We start from the raw sequence: 22,228 nt of genomic DNA, 5'->3' as shown, positions 1-22,228 counted from the left end.
ACTCCCTTCCCAGAGACTATTATCCACTGTTACTATAGGCACCATCTCTCCCTACTATACCTGCTATCCCACAGTCACACTCCCTTCCCAGAGACTATTATCCACTGTTACTATAGACACCATCTCTCCCTACTATACCTGCTATCCCACAGTCACACTCCCTTCCCAGAGACTATTATCCAATGTTACTATAGGCACCATCTCTCCCTACTATACTTGCTATCCCACAGTCACACTCCCTTCCCAGAGACTATAATCCCACTGTTACTATAGGCACCATCTCTCCCTACTATACCTGCTATCCCACAGTAACACTCCCTTCCCAGAGACTATTATCCACTGTTACTATAGGCACCATCTCTCCCTACTATACCTGCTATCCCACAGTCACACTCCCTTCCCAGAGACTATTATCCACTGTTACTATAGACACCATCTCTCCCTACTATATCTGCTATCCCACAGTCACACTCCCTTCCCAGAGACTATTATCCAATGTTACTATAGGCACCATCTCTCCCTACTATACCTGCTATCCCACAGTCACACTCCCTTCCCAGAGACTATTATCCCACTGTTACTATAGACACCATCTCTCCCTACTATACCTGCTATCCCACAGTCACACTCCCTTCCCAGAGACTATTATCCCATTGTTACTATAGGCACCATCTCTCCCTACTATACCTGCTATCCCACAGTCACACTCCCTTCCCAGAGACTATTATCCCACTGTTACTATAGGCACCATCTCTCCCTACTATACCTGCTATCCCACAGTCACACTCCCTTCCCAGAGACTATTATCCCACTGTTACTATAGGCACCATCTCTCCCTACTATACCTGCTGATCTGCAAATCCCCATTATATGCTGGGCCAATGACAGTCACTGACCACAAAAAGGCAGGTTATAATATTGAAATATTTCTTCCCTTCTCTTCTGACCTTACCATTTCCAATAGACAAAACTTGCATATTTTCAAACTCCAGGGTGGTATAAGCAGGATCCAATGCTTCTGTATAATCCGCCATATCCATGTCTATCAAAGCTTTGGACAGTCTCATTATCGACTTGATTCCAGCAGACCCCCACTTTGAGGTTATTGGCCCCTAACCCCTCAGCTACATTAATTCCTGAGTCACTGCTGCAATGGATTTACAATCGAGTGACTGGGGATGGGATGAGTTTATCTCCAAGGCCTATAGTGCTCTAGGGTGGAGTCCCCAGAGTTAATTTTTAATCAACCCACCTCTTGATGTATAACCCATCCCTCGCTCCCCCTCTCCTCCCAGATAGTGCCTCTCTCTGATTTAGTTACCTCTGTTTATAGTTTAATGGACTTATAGTTTTACCTCCCTCTTAGCTACTGCAGCAGCCAATCAACAAACAGCGCTACAAGTGAAAGCATTTGTCAAATAAAGGAAAAAAATAATTTTTCAAGCAGTTTTTGCCTTTCATTTTTTAGAAGTGTGTGAGTGGGGTGCAATAGAGGGTGGTAAGGTGAGTTAGGGGTGCTTATTGAAAATAGTGATATAGAAAATAGTGTCAGACGGTGGGGCAGGCACAGGTGTGCAAGTCCCAGGATTCACTGCTCCGGCCTCACTATCTTATAAAGATAAAGGCTGTTTCAAGTGTAATGTTTACAATGTTTACATGAAGTTCTCTGCATTTATGGGCATGTTTTCCAGTTTGGGCCCAAAACAAACTTTATTTAGACTTTTCCTTAATAATGGAGAGAAGTAGATTTGCTCTAGTAGAGAAAATGTAATATTGTTCCTACACCAGTGGTAAACTCCTGGGGGGGGGGGGGGGGGGGGGTTGCGGGAACTATAGGTGGGAGTATCATTGGCTACTACAATACAAGATATAACCTCCAATGATGACAGTGCTTACTAATGATGGGGTCCAGCATAAGCCACGATGCTTGTGTCCCTATTATCACCAATATAAAGCAGAATACTTAGGTCTCACCAGTATATAGCAGGATTCTTGGGTCCCACTATCACCAATCTAAAGCAGAATATTGGGTCCCATTATCACCAGTATAAAGCAAAATTCTTGGGTCCTATTATCACCAGTATAATGCAGAATTCTTGGGTCCCCTTTATTACCAGTATAAAACAGAATACTTGGGTCCCATTATCACCAGTATAAAGCAGAATTCTTGGGTCCCATTATCACCAGTATAAAGCAGAATTCTTGGGTCCCTATTATCACCAGTATAAAGCAGAATGCGTAGGTCTCACCAGTATAAGGCAGAATGCTTGGGTCCCATTATCACCAGTATAAAGCAGAATTATTGGATCCCATTATCACCAGTATAAAGCAGAATTATTGGGTCCCCTTTATTACCAGTAAAAGACAGAAGCTTGCGTCCCCATTACCACCAATATAAGGCAGAATTCTTGGGTCCCATTATCAACAGTATAAGGCAGAATTATTGGGTCCCATTATCACCAGTATAAGGCAGAATTATTGGGTCCCATTATCACCAGTATAAAGCAGAATTCTTGGGTCCCCTTTATTACCAGTAAAAGGCAGAAGCTTGCGTCCCCATTACCACCAATATAAAGCAGAATTGTTGGGTCCCATTATCACCAGTATAAGGCAGAATTCTTGGGTCCCATTATCAACAGTATAAGGCAGAATTCGTAGGTCCTATTATCACCAGTATAAGGCAGAATTCTAAGGTCTCACCAGTATAAGGCAGAACTCTTGGGCCACATTATCACCAGTATAAAGCAGAATGCTTAGGTATCACCAGTATAAGGCAGAATTATTGGGTCCCCATTATCCCCATCTCCTAAGCTGTATTTAAAATACTGACTCCGGATAAGAATCACAGGCTCTGGCATGGATTTGGTTAACCCGCTCATTGTCAGATCACTTGTAATGTTCTCAGGTGGGGGTAAACATTTACTGGCTCCCTTACAAGGACAGGTGGGCTGTGGGAAGAGGACACAGTTGACTGATAAACATTCCAAATCAGGGATGAAGATAAGAAAAAAACACCTCAAATATTTCATTTATGAGCTGAGAGGGATCATGCCATAAAACATACCTTTCAAGCAAATATTTGGTACACATAGCTCATGCAAAGGTGCATTGCCTGATCTGATTGGTTGTTAGGGTTAATCATAATTTAGCACCCTGGGATCAATTCTAGGTTTGTGGCCACATTTACAGGAGGTCTAGTAACCAATAGCAACCAACCACCAGGTTGAAATTACTGGTCCCCTGTTTGCAAGTTTTGTCTGGTGGTAAAGACACACTTACCTTGTGCCCACTGCAAAGTGCAGAGAGAAAGACCCTGATTGCAAATGCTTCTTGCATTAACTCTAAAGGGCGGCTCTAGGGTCTGGGTTTTCTGTAAATTGCCCCTATGTGTCTAGTGCAAGTGCCAGCGCCACCTGGTGCTCATATTTTCAGGTGTTTTTTTTTAACATGTACAGGTATGGGACCTGTTATCCAGAATGCTCTGAACTTGGGGCTTTCCAGATAATGAATCTTTCCACAATTAGGATTTTCAGTCTACTAGAAAATCATGTAAACACTAAATAAACCCAATAGGCTGGTTTTGCCTCTAATAAGGATTAATTATATCTTAGTTGGGATTAAGTACAAGGTATTGTTTTATTATTACACAGAAAAAAAGGAAATCTTGAAACATTTGGATTATTTGGATAAAATGGAGTCTATGGAAGACGGCCTTTTCATAATTTGGAGCGTTCTGGATCTTTATCCATATGGTGTTCAGAACCTGGCTGGTGCCATATTGGAATTAATACATTATAAAGGTGATCCAATGAACTAACCAACAACTTAGCTTGTTTTGGCTGTACTGCAACAATCTTCCCATGAGCTGGAAAAAGATGGATTTCATGCATTAAACAAATCAATTGCCCCAACAGCCATCGGAACAGTGCAACTTGGCCATCTAAATGTATGTGACCAAATTTGAGATCAGATTGGTCAGTGCTCCTATTAAATGGATAGGCCACTTAAAGGAAGATTACTCAAAGTTCTGTTCAGATCAGTTTTGCCATTTCTGGTCATGCTCCCTCCTTGTTCGAGATGTTCCACCCGGTCAAAAGCCAAGGGATGTGACCACCATTGACCCCATAATCGTTGGACCGTTACAGCAGGAAACAGTATCTTCCTCTGATGACCAGATCAATGTCTTCTCACCAACATGCACTATACAAGAATGCAACGGGAACTGCCATGAGTTCTTTGCAGTGGCCCTTGAACATTTGAAACAATTAAAAATAAAGGTTTTAGTTGTGGATAAGATGAAACTGAAGATGATCGCAACCCAGTGAATAGTTGAATTGTAATAAAAAGACTGGGTATATTTTTCCATCAAGTCCCCTTAGGACATCCCAGAACATCTCAAACAGATCATCATTGGCCTTGATTCTCTAAATTTGCCCCATCATTTATTTATTCAGGCAAGTTAATAGAGCAGAACGTTGACGGCGTGAAAACTAGATAATTTCTAATTGAGAAGAGCTGCAGTGTTGATAAGTAAACTATTAGCCCTTTAATCTCCCAAAGTCTTTCCACTGGGAATCTTCATAGGGGTTTTCACACGAGGGCAGGTGTGTACAGGTGGTAGCGTTGTAGCTTATTGCTTTATTAGAGCGTTATATAGGGTCTAGCAATAGGATATGTTTAATATTAGGATATGTTTAATTGAATGGCGGCTCAGATTGATGTTCCATTTACTTCAGTTATTAAACCAAATACTAATAGAAAAACAATCAGCCATAAAGCAAGGCAGAACTGCTGCATAGTGGGGATCAGATAGGATCTGTGCAGTCACTGGGACAGAATGCTCTGTTATACAGATAGCTAGAATCTCAGCTGCCATAAAGCAGGACAGGACTGCTGCTTACAATGGGGATCAGATAGGATCTGTGCAGTCACTGGGACAGAATGCTCTGTTATACAGATAGCTAGAATCTCAGCTGCCATAAAGCAGGACAGGACTGCTGCTTACAATGGGGATCAGATAGGATCTGTGCAGCCAATGGGACAGAATGCTCTGTTATACAGATAGCTAGAATCTCAGCCATAAAGCAGAACACAATTTCTCCGTAAAATCTAGGGGTGCCCAAAAGTTGGATCGGGATCTACCAGTAGACCTTCAGCTGGTGATCAGTAGATCTCAAGACACTGTCAACAAACAGCTTGTCTATATTACCCTCCTGTTTCATGCTTTTCATACAGATACTTATGTTAAGGTTACATAAGAAATAGTTGTTTGTTAAATACAGAACATTTTCTCATAAATCAATATATAAGTAATTTCCATAGAACAGAATGATAACAATTGCTTTTATAGATGTAGATCATGATGGGACATCATCACTAAAAGTAGACCTCGCATTAGTAAAGTATGGGCACTCCTGATTATGCCCATATAGCTCCATAGAAATAAATGGACGTACCAAAGTCATACCAACTTTGCAATAGCAAATACCACCACTCAGGGGTGCAAGTGGGAGTTGTCAGACAGCCTTTCCCAGTGGAAGGTCCTGACAGGTGTGACAATCCAGTTTTGTGGGTCTCCAAAAATGATGGAGTTTGCAAGGAAGTGGGCTTGGTATAAGCAATATCATGAGTGGAATAAAGGAGCTTGGATGGGCAGATACTAAGTAGTATCATACCCCATGATTTCTGATGAGTTTCCTCTATTGGTTGGATCTGGTGTGGCAGCAGCTCACATTGGGACATGTCCTGCTTAGGAGCAAAATATAGCTACCCCAAAATTGTGTTAAGAATGGATAAACTCATAAACATGATGCTGTTCCAGTGGGTGAAGCCACAAAGGTGGAGTCATTTTATAACTAGCGTGAATTTCCTTTTTATTCGCAGTAGTGAAGCTGTGAGAATAGTCTGGCTGCACTGTGTTGGGAGATTCTTTATCATACGGGCGCTCCTCATAAAGAGATCAGGGTGTGGCTGTGTGCTACAGTTGTGTGTGTATATATATATATATATTTATATATATATATATATATAACAAACAAGGAAAAGTTGTGCTCACCACAAATTTTTAAAACCATTAGGCGGGGGTGCAACGAGGCTGTGACCATAAAATACATATAGTCAACTACAAGAGTCCTCTGCACTCAACCCATTATCAATATATTTAAGACAGAGACATTTTGTGCTACTGCTACTGAAAAATGCCTTACCCTTTAAACAAAACAGGGATTGTTTGTCCATATATTGCAATATATTTAAGCTGGCCAACTACGTCAAAGTCATCCCATATCTGGCCAGTCCTACGCTTAATTTTCATCTGATTCATTAAGAATTCTATAGCTTCATTATACATTTTACAAAGGGACTAAGTTTTACCTGCAACTTACTCGCTGCTTTCAAAGTAAAACTCCCAAACTTGGCTGCCCTTTTATTAGACACCAGTGGGATCACGTGACTATAGCTGGGAAGGGTGGGAGCTACAACATGGAGCTGGTCACTGCTCCTGTATAACTATAACAAACAAGGGAAAGTTGTGCTCATCACTAATTTTTTTTTGTTATATAGTTTCTTGATATGTCCATTGACATCTTATTAGACCCACCATAACTGGTTGAATACCTGGTGTTGCTATACTTTTCCAACTTCTGGTTTTTATTCCTGTAGATCCACAAAGACTGGTCTCTTGCATGATTACCAGTAGAATAATGGAGAGCAACAGGGCCACCATCAGGAATCATACTACTAAGTTAGCAGGACCTTCTCTGACCCAAACCAAAGGATACCAATGGTGTTCCCATAAAGGGTTGCAGTCTTTTTACTAGGGGTGTAATGGGAAAAGTCTTCTTTGGGGTTTGTGTATTTTATTGCCTTGTTGAGATACAATAAGTAAGTCAGGCTATTTAGGAAAATTCAATGTTGCAGTAAACATGTTTCAATTTGAGGAAAGAAAAGGTGTGGAGTTTATGGCTTGATAAAAATATTAGCAAGCATAAAAATCCTTGAGCTATGGGATCCAAAACAGGTTGTTCCTGCCATGATATACCATCCCTAAACCTTGCAAGGGGTAGATTTGAAGTTGCAGGTGGCTTTAGCCTTTTTACTCAAGAGAGTGTAGTCAAATGAAAATGTCTCCTCCCTTTCTCTCAAAAAGCAGCACTTCTGTTCTGCTTTACGGCTATCTAGCTAATATAATTTCAAGACAGAAGTCAGCAGTAAACTGGCAGAGCACTTAGAAGGGGATAACAAAGGAAAATGAAAGACATTTTGATATAGAGGGGTATTTAGATGAAGTAATCAATGCCAGTCTGCAGCAGCAAAAGCCTTGATATAATCTTCACCTATGACCTTGACTAGCAGTATGTTGGCCCGAATTCCTCTGTGCATCTATAATGGTTGCTAGGAGTGACCTTGTGTCTAAGACATATCCACACCTGGTTGAAGGTGCAACTGTCATGCAAAGGCCTAACATGAAGGCCAACATACACTATAATATTTAGCTATCTTTATTTTATGGCTTAAGTGGTGTGACCATACGTTGGGTAGCAAACTGTCTGGAAACCTCTACCCCTAAAGCTCACAAATGACTGCTTTTCCAAATAATGATGCATTTCAGCATGGAGAAGAGCACCATACACAGCCGCACCTAGAATCTTCCATGGATACACAACTGAAAATAATGTATTTACAGGCACACAGGTATGATTAGACATAATGCACAAGGAGATAAGATACCTATTTTTATAAGCAGTCTAGTTTTAAAAGATACTCATCATATTGACGCAAGTCATTGAGTTTCTTAGAATAACAATATCCCGAACAACCTACTATCAAGGGCTCAGTGCATGACTATTGATAGGTGGCAATTGCAGATAAGGTGCTGCTCAGGCTAAACCTGGAGGCACTGCTGCTAGAATTAAATGTACGGCTGAAGGTACCTTTCACACAAACCCCTTTACATAAGTGTATCAATGGCTGGGCAGGAGGGAGTTATGCTTTATCTGTTAACAAGCTGATTTAACTAAAGGTGAAGGGTTCATCTAATGGGAGCCTTAAAAACTGGTAATCATTAAAGACAACTGACATGTTGGGAAAGAATGTGTATAGCTTGCACTTTCTAGTTGTGCTTCCACTTGGAATCTAAGGCTGCTTGCATGTAATCTCCTTCTAGGACTAGAGCTTAATATATTTCCATATTTGGATGGACGTTACCTATCTTTATTTGTATTAAAGGATGATATAAAGATTCTTTGGCATGCTTCTGTTATCAGTAAGAAAACAGCAGTGGTCATCGTAGAATGCATGGCTGTTCTGCCCTGGACAACCGATTGCTCAGTGAATGGGCACCTTGGAGTTATTTTTTGAAGGCGGTCTTGCAGTTCCATTGGTTCACAATAGGACAATCCAGACAATAATTCCCTCATGCTTATAAATACCATCTTAGCCCTCAAAAACTCTGGAAGACATATATACTGAAATGGGCAATATAGACATCTTGACCTCTTAAAGAAATGCAGGATCTGTCTCAACTAATGATGATAAAGGTGCTGTCTTTGGTAGAATATTTTCTTATCTATATGAGCTAGGTGTTGCTCTAGTTTAAGATAAAAGGACCATAAATAACATTCCAATTTGTCACTAGATGGGTTGGTGGAAGCTCCTAAAACCCCCTAAGTCTAATTGTCTATGGGGTGGATTCTTTGTGGTCAATTCTGCTTCTGCCTCCCAGTAAGCTGTTTAATAATAAATGCGTTAGAGCTTTACTGCTCAGAAATTCGATGGTGACTAGTTTTGGGTGGAAAAGCACTCATACCTGCACTTGCGCATGGTTCTCACTGAAATCAGAGGGAACTGTGGTAAGGGGGTCACAAGCATTTCTCTTCCGGCCAAGAAACATTACATGTGACATAGTAAATTACTGTGTGTGAACACAAATGGATACACACAGACCATTTTACATTCAGGAGAAGTGGGGAGTAGTTGCAATGATCCCCAAACTTTGTTTTACCTATGAGCCACATTCAAAAAAGTCGGGGAGCAAAACAAGCATGAAAAAAGTTCCGGGGTAACAAATAATGGCAGTAATTGGTATTAATTGGCAGTAATTTCTCAGTACACCTGTTTGTTTATGCAAAACTTGCCTCCAAGCCTAGAATTCAAAAATAAGCACCTGCTTTGAAGACAATGGGAGCAACATGCAAGGGGTTGGGGAGCAACAAATTGCTCATGAGCCACTGGTTGGGGATCATTGTTTTAGAACAACTCATCATATGGATCTAGCTGGACCATCTTCATTGATTGAAATGACCCCAATGAATACATCACATGCAGTACTTTACATTGTTACAATATATATGTATTTAGGAGAATTGAAAGAACATAATAAATCAAAGGAAATGGTCTCCAAATAGTAAGTGATTACTCATCACATAGAGGAAGAGGCCCAGGTGCACCGTCCTAAGCCCTCAGCACAGGGAGCAGACAAACCAGAAATTATTTGGAGCAGGCACTCAATAAAGGCAATTGGTTCAAAGTGAAAAAATAGTTTATTGTGTCCACAGCCTTACGCGTTTCGTGTTATGAACACTTAATCATTGCCTTTATTGAGTGCCTGCTCCAAAGAATTTGAGTTGAAAAAGCAGCCATATTGTTTTCTGTCACACCAGAATAACAAACCCCAGCAGTGTCTTTTACTGAAGACCCATCTAAGTAGGAACGCCTTACAGCACATGTTCACAAACTGGCAGACTCACCCCTGTCCTAAATAACCCAACATTCCCAATCTGAGGATGAACTATAGCAAGATAAATATTGTCCCACAATGAGAACTGTCAACAATTTAGTTTTTTTGGTGGGGAGATGATCCTTGAAACTTGCTAGAGCAATGAAATTATGGTAGACAACTTCAGAGTTGGGTGCCGTCACTTAAGGGGTGCCAGAATGGCGTCAATGAGGTTATTTCCAATTTGCTTGCAAACAGTCAGTTGCTAGGGAAACCCTGGAATTACCACCAGCCCTCAGATCTGATCTTGCAAAATGAGTGCAACACGGCAAGCAGGAAGTGTAACTGAAGATCTTCTCCCGTGATACATACCTGAAGGACTCCTTACTTGATAAAGAAAAGGGCCATTTATAATGTAATTGCCCTAATAAAAGATATGCGTTAAGAAAAACAGAATGCAAGGTTGAAAAATACATGTCCCTCTGCCAGGCAGATCATGTTCTGTGCAAATACCTGACTAGAGTAAAAATATAACTTGTGTAAACAACGGTGAGGTCACTGAACCTCTCTGATATGAGGCACAGATAATGTAAAAAAAAGTTTGAAAGCAGATACAACTGGAAAAAAAACATTTTTTTAATTTGGAGAATGGTTTTTACCAACCTGGTTCCTTCAGCAAGAGAACCATGATGATCCAAATTCTCCTTTCCCACCCCCAACCTGCCGCTGCTTCAAGTTCACATTAATGGGCCCTCTGTTGTTGTACTGGCCATACACAAATCAATACCATTTTTGGTACGAGTATGTTGGGCAGCCATTCTTCACCGATATCTTAGATATTCACGGATATTTCTTTGGTTTGTTGATTGGACATGTTTCATGGTGCATCAGCAGACGAGGAACAAGTAGGCTGTCTAGTCAAACGAATGAAACAATAGAAAGTTGGCCATTCAGCATGAGCACTCGTTTCCGTCTGTTTGACCTGTGGGCCTACCAGTCAGATACTGAAGAATATTGACCAGTGTATAGGCAGCTTGAAGCAGAGAATGCTCACTTTGTTCTTGAGCTAAGGTTCCTGCCATAGGGAATTCCATATTGTGGTGGTCAGAATGTCCATTGTAACAGAAGCCTAAAGAATAATGACTATAGAAACTGTCTGTTATGGGAACCTAGGAGCTACCGGCAGCTTGAAGATGGCTCCCATAGCTGCCAGCCTCAATAGACGCCATCATACTTATGCCTAATGGATCATGTCCAGATGTCATTTTGACACCCGCTGCTGAAAACTAGGGAATCCCAACTCTGAAAATTAAATCCAATTTTCCCAAAGTTACACTCATAATGGTACATGTTTTGACACATCACACAATGGGTCAGATTCAATTCAGAGAGAAAAAGTTTTATCACGAGAAAAGTCATGGACGAGATTCAATTTGAGATGCAATTCAATTCAAAAAAAATTATAGTTTCACATATGAAAACTCTATTGAACTCGATGGGAGAAATCTGGAACTGAATTAGGGGAAAAGATTTTTCTCCTTGAATCTCGTCCATGAGTTTTCATGTGATAAATCGTGAGATAACTTTTTCTCACTGAATTGAATTTGCCACAATGTATTATGTTGGTGTTCTGGGGAAAAAAATGTTGCATTGTTGGAAAAACAAAGATGGTGGTTTGCATCCAAAATGTGCACTTTACCGAACTTGAAATCCTCTCCAACAATTGAGCTACATAGAAAATGACTTTTAGCTAAACATACAATTTCCTTATATTTTTTCTTTACAAATAACAAGGTCAGGCTACCCACCCACACTCCAAGCCAGTTCAGCCTGGCAATTAACTGCATTTTCTGTTAGGTAACTTCAACAACCCCTAAGCTTACATGTTCAACATCTGCCCAGGGCACACGGAGCATGTGCAGTGACACTTAAGCACAAAAGATGGCCAAACAAAATCCAAAATGGGGAGCTCCTGTGCAGACCCAAAATTGGTATTCAAAATAGGCCCAAACCGCCCCCACCAGCCAGGTCTGGACTGAGAGTCAAAATAGGCCCTGGCATTTCAGGAGGCCCAATCAGACTCACCAGCCCACAAGATACTGACTTTCTATGGCACTTTATAGCAGCCCCAGCCAGTCCAGACCTGCCACCAGCTCAATGAATGTCTATAGCATCTTACAGCAGCCCCTCTGGCATTTACAAGAATCCAAACATTGCCAGTCTCGGCTGCTCCTATGCACAACCTTGATGGCCTGGATCATTACTGGTGTCGGGATGAAGAAACCCTAGTCCTACGCATTAGGTTTAATAAATATAACATATTGATTTAAAAAAAACCATAATTTGTTTTTAAGATTTAGTTCTCATTTAAAACAGAAGCTCGGAACAATGTTATTTTATACTTTCCCATTTCCTGGCTCAAAGGCAGCACCTGACTAATACAGGGGAAAACATGGAGTAAGGTTGCTTCTTTAGGGCAGTGACAAAGGCTCAGATTCAGGGAGATTAGTCGCCCTGCAACAAATCTCCTCTTCTTAGAGGCGCCGGCTAGAATGTAAATCGCCCGCGGGATAGCACTTGGAGCACTTGGTTTACCGAAGACGCCCGGAGTTTCCTCGTGAGTCAACTTCATAAAACGAAGCGCTCCGAGTGCCATCCCGCCATCGATTTACATTCTAGCCAACGGGAAGGCAGTTTGGGGAGAGGAGATTTTTCACCGGGCGACTAATCTTCCCGAATCTGAGCGTGTGTCTCTGCCCTTATAAGTGAAATAAAGTAGAAAAGTAATAAAATGATTTCCACCATAAGCCTTTATAACCTCTATACCATTTGGCACAATCTAGGTCTGAATGTCAGGTTCTCTGGTGTGCCCTGACTGAATCAGTATAACCCTAAACTGTTTGGCACAATACACCAGTTTTTCACATCTTTTGACCATATAGAGTTCATTAACAGCTAATAGATTACAAGACCATTAGGAAAGTATTTGCTCAAAGTTTCAGGTATTGAAACCATTCCCAGAAGTCATTTCAAAAGCATATTACAATATCTCTTCTTAAATAGGGCTAAACACTGATTCTCAAAACCCAGCGAATGACATGGCCTTGCCCAGCTGTTCTCAATCATTACTACAAATCTAATATAAGTCAATAGTTCTTCAAATGTATATTTGTATGTTAATCCCACTAGAATTACTCAACACAGTGTTACCTTGTACTGAAGGCTGTGATCTTGAACTTCTTCAGGTTAAACTAGGTTAGGTTTTGACTTGCTTCACCTCCTAATTGATAATTGGTGTTCACCAAGTCATTACCAGATCATTTCTGATACAAAACACATTGATAAGGAACAGTATAAAAACTTCCTGATAAGGTTGGACGCCACTGTTCGTGACTAGTTATCAGCCCATCTATTCCAGCTAATATTTAACCTCTTATAATATTTATAAGGTGTTTTTTTAGGTTCAAGCTGCTACCTACCTGCAGGGGACATGTACATACTGACATACTCTACACTCCTGTTCATATTTAGAAAGAATCATATACTAGCTGTGTGATTTGTTATGCTTCAATTGATACATTAAAATCTCCCCATCGCTCCTGTCCATGCTAAATTGATCAGTTAGAACTAATGGGAATGGAATTCTATCAAATAAGTAGGTTTTTATATACTGGATTTTGTAGCTGTAGCACCTGTAGTTGGAATAATAGACTTTAGGAAGTGAGTGTGACTGTGGGATAGCAGGTATAGTAGGGAGAGATGGTGCCTATAGTAACAGTGGATAATAGTCTCTGGGAAGGGAGTGTGACTGTGGGATAGCAGGTATAGTAGGGAGAGATGTTGTCTATAGTAACAGTGGATAATAGTCTCTGGGAAGGGAGTGTGACTGTGGGATAGCAGGTATAGTAGGGAGAGATGGTGTCTATAGTAACAGTGGATAATAGTCTCTGGGAAGGGAGTGTGACTGTGGGATAGCAGGTATAGTAGGGAGATGGTGCCTATAGTAACAGTGGGATAATAGTTTCTGGGAAGGGAGTGTGACTGTGGGATAGCAGGTATAGTAGGGAGAGATGGTGCCTATAGTAACAGTGGATAATAGTCTCTGGGAAGGGAGTGTGACTGTGGGATAGCAGGTATAGTAGGGAGAGATGGTGTCTATAGTAACAGTGGGATAATAGTCTCTGGGAAGGGAGTGTGACTGTGGGATAGCAGGTATAGTAGGGAGAGATGGTGTCTGTAGTAACAGTGGATAATAGTCTCTGGGAAGGGAGTGTGACTGTGGGATAGCAGGTATAGTAGGGAGAGATGGTGCCTATAGTAACAGTGGGATAATAGTCTCTGGGAAGGGAGTGTGACTGTGGGATAGCAGGTATAGTAGGGAGAGATGGGGCCTATAGTAACAGTTGATAATAGTCTCTGGGAAGGGAGTGTGACTGTGGGATAGCAGGTATAGTAGGTAGAGATGGTGCCTATAGTAACAGTGGATAATAGTCTCTGGGAAGGGAGTGTGACTGTGGGATAGCAGGTATAGTAGGGAGAGATGGTGTCTATAGTAACAGTGGGATAATAGTCTCTGGGAAGGGAGTGTGACTGTGGGATAGCAGGTATAGTAGGGAGAGATGGTGTCTATAGTAACAGTGGATAATAGTCTCTGGGAAGGGAGTGTGACTGTGGGATAGCAGGTATAGTAGGGAGAGATGGTGCCTATAGTAACAGTGGATAATAGTCTCTGGGAAGGGAGTGTGACTGTGGGATAGCAGGTATAGTAGGGAGAGATGGTGCCTATAGTAACAGTGGGATAATAGTCTCTGGGAAGGGAGTGTGACTGTGGGATAGCAGGTATAGTAGGGAGAGATGGGGCCTATAGTAACAGTTGATAATAGTCTCTGGGAAGAGAGTGTGACTGTGGGATAGCAGGTATAGTAGGTAGAGATGGTGCCTATAGTAACAGTGGATAATAGTCTCTGGGAAGGGAGTGTGACTGTGGGATAGCAGGTATAGTAGGGAGAGATGGTGCCTATAGTAACAGTGGGATAATAGTCTCTGGGAAGGGAGTGTGACTGTGGGATAGCAGGTATAGTAGGGAGAGATGGTGTCTATAGTAACAGTGGATAATAGTCTCTGGGAAGGGAGTGTGACTGTGGGATAGCAGGTATAGTAGGGAGAGATGGTGCCTATAGTAACAGTGGATAATAGTCTCTGGGAAGGGAGTGTGACTGTGGGATAGCAGGTATAGTAGGGAGAGATGGTGTCTATAGTAACAGTGGATAATAGTCTCTGGGAAGGGAGTGTGACTGTGGGATAGCAGGTATAGTAGGTAGAGATGGTGCCTATAGTAACAGTGGATAATAGTCTCTGGGAAGGGACGGTGTGCAATAGCCGTAGGATAAATGAGTCCTGTATATAATTAGAAATTATATAGAGGAATGTGACATCTTCAGTGAATTTTTTCAATGACATAGAAGCTAAACCGAATCTGCTATTGCCTGTATTGATTTAAAATGCCCTTTTGCCTTCCTTTATTATTCTACAGTACTGATTATCCAAGCAGTTATTTCATTACCTAGGATTTGTTTACTTTTACCCTCTGATGGGAGAGGTTTCTTTTAACATAAAATCAGGGCTCAGCTACACAATGGGGTACCATGCCCAATGTGGTGTTGGGTTTATTCTAAGATAGCACCACTATTGCAGTGTCCTTAAACACATAGATAACACGTTAACTGTTTGTTGTTGCATTGCGTGACATTATCTCCTTAATGCCTAGGGCCGTGGGACCGCTGCGTAGGTAGAAGGACCCACCTACTCCTCTACAGGCAATGACTAGATGCCATTCTCCAAAGTATTTCTGTCCATGATCTCTATAGTCTTCATTGTATATGGTAAATAGGACAGGAAAAGATGGTGGAAAAAGTTGGGATTTACAAGCGACAAAACCCATAAAATAATGGAAAAAGAAGGCGTTGGGAAGACTGACATTCATTTCACAAGCCTGGACCAGAATTCATGTACCATATTATGATTGTTGGTAACCCCTAGGCCTCCATATTGTAAGAAAGACTCCAAATTAAGGTTACAAAACCAGATCCCTGCTATTTTAAGTGAGCATCCATGCCCTATGCCATCAGTTCTTTAACTGAGAATTCAACAAAAGATTCGGAGTCACTCTCCTGACTCAAAACAGGAACATGGCTGGCTCTACAGCAGTGATCCCCAACCAGTGGCTCATGAGCAACATGTTGCTCTCCAACCCCTTGGATGTTGCTCCCAGTGGCCTCAAAGCAGGTGATTATTTTTAAATTCCAGGCTTGGAGGCAAGTTTTGATTGTATAAAAACCAGTGTACTGCCAAACAGTTTCCTGTTAATCCACATAGAGGCTACCAAATAGCCAATCACAGCCCTTATTTGGCACCCCCAGGGACTGTATTTCATGCTTGTGTTGCTCCCCAACTCTTTTTACATTTGAATGTGGCTCATAGGTAAAAAAGGTTGGGGACCCCTGCCCTAGAGCCGGGATCCCCTACCTTTTGAACCCGTGAGCAACATTCAGAAGTAAAAGGAGTTGGGGAGCAACACTAGCATGAAAAATGTTCTTGGGGTGCCAAATAAGTGCTGTGATTGGCCATTTGGTAGCCCCTATGTGGATTGTCAACCTAGATTGAGACTCTGAGAGTACAACTGGGTTTTATGCAATTAAAATTTGCCTCCAAGCCTGGAATTCAAAAATAAGCACCTGCTTTGAGGTCATTGGGAGCAACATCCAAGGGGTTGGAGAGCAACATGTTACTCACGAGCTACTGGTTGGGGATCTCTGCTGTAGAGATAGCCATGTTCCTGTTTTGAGTCAGGAGAATGACTCCGAATCTTGTTTTGAATTCTCAGTTAAAGAACTGATGGCAGTTGGAGGGGGTTGGAGAGCAACATGTTACTCACGAGCTAGAGTATCTATCAATATAGAGCACCATTATATTGCAGAATGTCTTCACTACATAGTGGTATAATTGTGCAATGAGAATGGCTGTTTGCCTGTTGCCATTTATGGTCAGATCTGAGTCACAAACAATATATAAATAAAACAAAATAGCCTGCAGTAAGGATACATCCTTTGCACAAGTGTATTCATAATAACAGACAGCCCCAATACTATTGAGCTCAATGGGAACAGAAATCATTCAGCCTCATGTTCATCTACTAATGGCATTTTGGAGAACTTAGTAGTACCCTCTAATCAGCTTCTGGGGGGTGAAGAGCATGTCTATGACAGCCCTGCACCCTCCGCCTGCCCCCTAACTTGTGTGTCATTCAGACAAGCACCCACCCAAACAGCATTCAATGTATACATAAAGAGTTGTGTCTATAGGCACCACCAGGACAAGGCATACAGCTAAAAAAAACCCACTTTGTTGCATCATTAGAAATAAGCCTTTTTAATAGATATCCTGCATCCAAAATTTTTGCATGTAAGCCAAAAAAAACCTTAAAAAGTTCACATCTATGTATTTAGATCCTAAAGTACAACAATTTTTAAAGAATGGCTTTACTTCCCCTTTCTGTTTCTTTTTTTCTGCCTATTTCTGTGCAGGTAGTACTTGTCTTTCATGCCTAGAGCTAATCTGGCTCCCCGGCTCCGTGTAACCTCTGATCCCGCAGCAAAAGTCTTATTCCTACATATCAGGCATCACACGATAAAGATCAAAAGTCAGGAAACTGTTAAAACGAACAGTGGAGCTTTCTTAAAGCCGGGACAGCGTTTGCCGTGGCCCCGATGAACATTTCAAATTCCAATTTGTGGACAAAGTCCTGTTCCCTTTAGAATATGGATCTCCGACCACTGACCAAACTCCAGAGTATCTACCTATTTATCCATTGTGGAAGTTTGTACTTTCCTTAGTTTGGTTTCTGGACGTGGCAGGAACACACTGCAGTCTTGTGCAGGACAGCAACACAGGACCGGCCTCCTGGATAAGGATAATATTAAGGATTTGCTTTTTTGGGTCATGAAAGGAGGGCAGGTGAGTTGTGGGTCTTGGGAAAGCCTGCTCAGTATTGAGATTTAGTAAGATGATCCTCAACCAATAAATATAGAAGCATCTGTAGCGACTGTGAATGTAATACTAGTATTGGTTTATTTCTTTTTTTGGATTGGATTATTTCGTTGGCCTAAATTGTGTCAGCTTTGCTGTAACACTTGGGATGTATACTGTATATATATAATTCTCTCTGCTAATTATCTGTATCTAAATGCTTATAACAACAGAGGGGCACAGATGTACTGTATAAAAGGCCCAGAAACAAGGGCCCCAAAATGTTTTTGGAATCGCTAAATTGCACCAAGTTTTGTCCTTAATTAAGCAACATTTGATGCAGGGTACATGCTGTGCCGGTGTTCAGGTGTTGTGTGCTCTATTGTGTATAGGATTACCACCGTTTCTGGAAAAAAATACCGGCTTTCCTATATATTTAACTTTTTCCCTATTAATAACATTGGTAGCAACCATCATTTATACCAGCCAGGCCGGTAAAACACCGGCAACCCCATTGTTCACTGGGTGATGAACAGAGGGACAACTGACAAAATGGGGAATGGATTACGAATTTATATCCATCTAAATCGGTCAGGCTAAGGGTGGCCATACATGGGCAGATTAAAGATGCCGATATCGATCCTTGTGTTGGGGGGTTCTGATGGGTCTAACTGATCGAAATAAGGCCAAGAATCGGGCAGGTTTGATTTTTTTTTGGCAATCGAGGACCACATCGGCTAGATAACGCGGTCCTTGTGCTGTCAGCGCCCATTTTCTTTGTTGTAATTCAATCGTTTGGCCATAAGGGCAGAACGATCGGATCAACCCGATATCATTTGGTGGACATATAGGGTTAAAATCAGCTCGTTTGGTGACATAGCCAATGAGCAGATCTTTTCATGCATGGCCACCTTTAGGCACTGCATTTCAACTAGTGTTATGGTCTATCCAATAGATTTTGGTTCTAGGAGTGACCAAACGTGGGTACAAAATGCACATGTAAAGAAGAACAACATAAAAAAAGCTATATTTTGAAGTTGATTCTGGCTGTAAAGGTATGGGATCCATTATCCGGAAACCCATTATCCAGAAAGCTCAGAATTATGGGAAGGCCGTCTCCCATAGAGTCCACTCTCCAATGCACAATACTACTACACACAGAACCCTGAATATTAAACCACAGTGAGCGTAGGAAGGTGATGCTTCAAAACAGGCATATTTTTGGTGGATAAGTCTAGATTGTGGTACAGCTCTAAGACCCCTTATCCAGAAAGCTATGCTTTACTTGAAGGCCATCCCCATCTTTTAAGCAAATCGTTCTAATTTTTAATAATGTTTTCCTTTTTTCTCTGTAATAATAAACCAGTACCGTTTACTTGATCCCAACTAAGCTGTATCCATTCCTATGGGTGTCATAACAATCCTGTTGGCTTTATTCAATGGGTATATGATTTTCAGACGATTTAAGGTATAGAGATCCAAATTACGGAAAGAACACTAATCTGGAAACCCCAAACAGTCCGCATAATAGATCTCATACCTGTATATGTGGGTGATCTATTACATTTGCATTTGGTTAACTTTGTACTGGTATGGGACCTGTTATATAGAATGCTCGGGAGTTGGGGTTTTCCGGATAAGGGGTATTTTCACAATTTGGAAGTTCATACCTTAAGTCTGCTAAAAACCATTGAAACATTAAATAAACCCAATTGTTTTCCTATCAATAAGGAATAACGATAGCTTAGTTGGAATCAACTACAAGGTGCTGTTTCGTTACTACAGGTATGGGAACCCATTATCCAGAAAGCTCTGAATTATGGAAAGGTAGTCTCCCATAGACTCCATTTAATCCAAATTTTTTAAAACGATTTCCCTTTTCTCTGTAAAAACGAAACAGTACCATGTACTTGATCCCAACTAAGATACAGGTATGGGACCTGTTATTCAGAATTCCCGACACCTGAGGTTTTCCAGATAACGGATCTTTCCGTAATTTGGATCTTCATACCTTAAGTCTGCTAGAAAATCATGTAAACATTAAATAAACCCAATAGGCTGGTTTTGCCTCCAGTAAGAGTTAATTATATCTTAGTTGGGATCAAGTACAAGTAAATGCTTTATTATTACACAGAAAAAGGAAATCATTTTTAAATATTTGGATTATTTGGATAGAATGGAGTCTATGGGAGATGGTCATCCTGTAATTCAGAGATTTCTGGATAACGAGTATCCGGATAACAGATCCCATACCTGTATAACTAATCCTTATTGGAAGCAAAACCAGCCTATTGTGTTGACTTAAGGTATGAAGATTCCAATAACGTAAAGATCAGTTATCTGGAAAACTCAAGGTCCGAAGCATTCTAGATAACGAGTTCCTTACCTGTAAAGAAAAAGGGATATAAGTCTTAAAATTTTGAATTATTTAATTAAAATGGAGTTTATGAGAGAGAACCTTCCCATAATTCAGAGTTTACTGGATAAGGGGTTTCCGGATAACAGATCCTATACCTGTAGTGAGTATTTAGGTTGGATGTAGTGATGGTTATTCAGGGTCCGGGGCGCTGCCTATATGGAGTTTGTATGTTCTCCTTGTGTCTTTCCTCCGTGTCTTGGTTTCCGACAACAATCTAAAAATATTATACTTAAATAGATTCACTGTACAGGTATGGGACCTGTTATCCAGAATGCTCGGGAACTGGGGTTTTCCGGATAACGGATCTTTCCGTAATTTGGGTCTTCATGCCTTAAGTCTATTAGAAATTCATGTAAACATTAAATAAACCCAATAGGCTGGTTTTGCTTCCAATAAGGATTAATTATATCTTAGTTTGGATCAAGTACAAGCGACTGTTTTATTATTACAGAGAAAAAGGAAATTATTTTTAAAAATTTGAATTATTTGGATAAAATGGAGTCTATGGGAGACAGCCATTCCATAATTCGGAACTTTCTGGATATCGGGTTTCCGGATAAGGGATCCTATACTTGTACTACAGTATAACCTTCATTTGATATCTTTTCAATGATGCGATATTCCGCTAGTTATTAATGGTTTGTGTTCTTTTTCTTGCCCCATGGGCAGCCACACGATGTGATTCGGGGAAATTAGTCGCCGAGCGACAAATCTTGTGTTTTTTGGGGCGACTAATCTCCCCAAATTGCCTTACTGCTGACTAGAGTGTAAATCACTGGCGTATTCCTAAGTCGCCCGAAGTTTCCTCGTGAGGCAACTCTGAAAAACAAAGCTCTCCGAATCCCACCTCGCAGACGATTTTTATTCTAGCCGTTGGAAGGCAGTTCAGGGAGATTAGTCGCCCCGAAGAAGAGGAGATCTGTTGCCGGGCAATTAATTTCCCCGAATCTGACAGTGTGTCTCTGCCTTTAAAAACAAGAGTTTAAGCAACAATTGCATGGGGTCGTTTTTATCAGAAATCTAGTATACAGAGAGTGATGGGGAAATCTGTTGTTTGTGCAATCTCTCAATCTCTAGTTAAACATTCTGGGAATCCAAACAAAAATTAGCTAACGTTGTTTACAAGGCATTTTTTTAAATTATTATGGCAGCGATTATTTTTTTGACAGTTTGAAAAATGAACTGCAATTCATGGTCTGCTTTAATAGGTGATTAGCCTTGATAAGCGGATTTAAGTTTGTTTACATTTGCTCCTATAAATATGCCCAACCTCAGATTGTTAAAATGCTTGACATAGATTTAATCGTGGTGGAAATCAGAACCAGAGGCTTCAAGGTTATGGAATGGGGCCGCATGGTGGGTGTAGTAGGTAGCACTGATGGCTTGCAGTACTGGGGTGTACTGTAATTGTATTGAAAGTAAATTCCCCAAGTTTAGTCTTAATCTAGGTGAATTATTTCCAATGTTATAGTTTAAAGGGGCAGTAAACCCCTGAATTCAATATCTGTGTTCAACATACGTTTTTGCTTATTGATTAAATACCACAATTCTGTGCTATTTTTTGTTGAGCTGAATAGGGCAAACAGGGAAAGTGAAGCTACTACATGTTTGGTTCTTTCAAGGTAGATAATTGAATTATTAGTACACACATAATGCTCTTGCATATTGGACTTTTGCTTATATGCATGCCAAAACATTTACAGCAAAAGAGCGAAGGGTTGTTTATACAGAGCTCATAATTTTAAGCTACAATAACACAGCTAGCTAGTTTGAAAGAAATATGTAATTTGTTAATTTGAAAGGAGTAGAGAAGGAGTAGAAAGGGGGGCCCAGAGCCTTCAACAGGGGGCCCCATCTAAAGGACAGTTAAGGTGGCCATACACAGGCAGATTAAAGCTGCCAATATCGGTCCTTTAGCCCAGTTCAGCAAGGGCTTTCAACGGGTCCCCCCATTCGATATCAAGCCAAAAATCAGCCTGATATTGATCGGGCATTGGCTAGTTGATGCCGTCCTACAACCCGTCGGCACCCGTTCTATTTGTTGTAGTCCGATCGTTCGGCCCCAGGTC

At 41.0% G+C, this 22,228-nt stretch overlaps 1 protein-coding gene across 2 annotated transcripts in view; it reads right to left on the bottom strand.

The window, feature by feature from the left end:
* The window catches only part of LOC108700876 (hepatocyte nuclear factor 4-alpha-like), a 60,277-nt gene that overhangs the window by 16,593 nt on the left and 21,456 nt on the right, over window positions 1–22,228 (bottom strand). Inside the window, exon 1 of one of the 2 annotated variants that reach the window (XM_018234905.2) lies at window positions 953–1,231. The exons of the other annotated variant lie outside the window; for it this stretch is intronic. Within the exon in view, the coding sequence (XP_018090394.1) occupies window positions 953–1,067 (115 nt within the window). The 5' untranslated portion in view covers window positions 1,068–1,231. Of the gene's footprint in view, window positions 1–952; window positions 1,232–22,228 lie in introns of those variants that run through there. 2 annotated transcript variants of the gene reach the window in all.

The sequence above is a fragment of the Xenopus laevis genome, chromosome 9_10L, assembly GCF_017654675.1.
Source record: "Xenopus laevis strain J_2021 chromosome 9_10L, Xenopus_laevis_v10.1, whole genome shotgun sequence".
NCBI classification, from domain to species: Eukaryota; Metazoa; Chordata; class Amphibia; order Anura; family Pipidae; genus Xenopus; species Xenopus laevis.
This window is presented reverse-complemented; position numbering and strand designations above follow the sequence as displayed.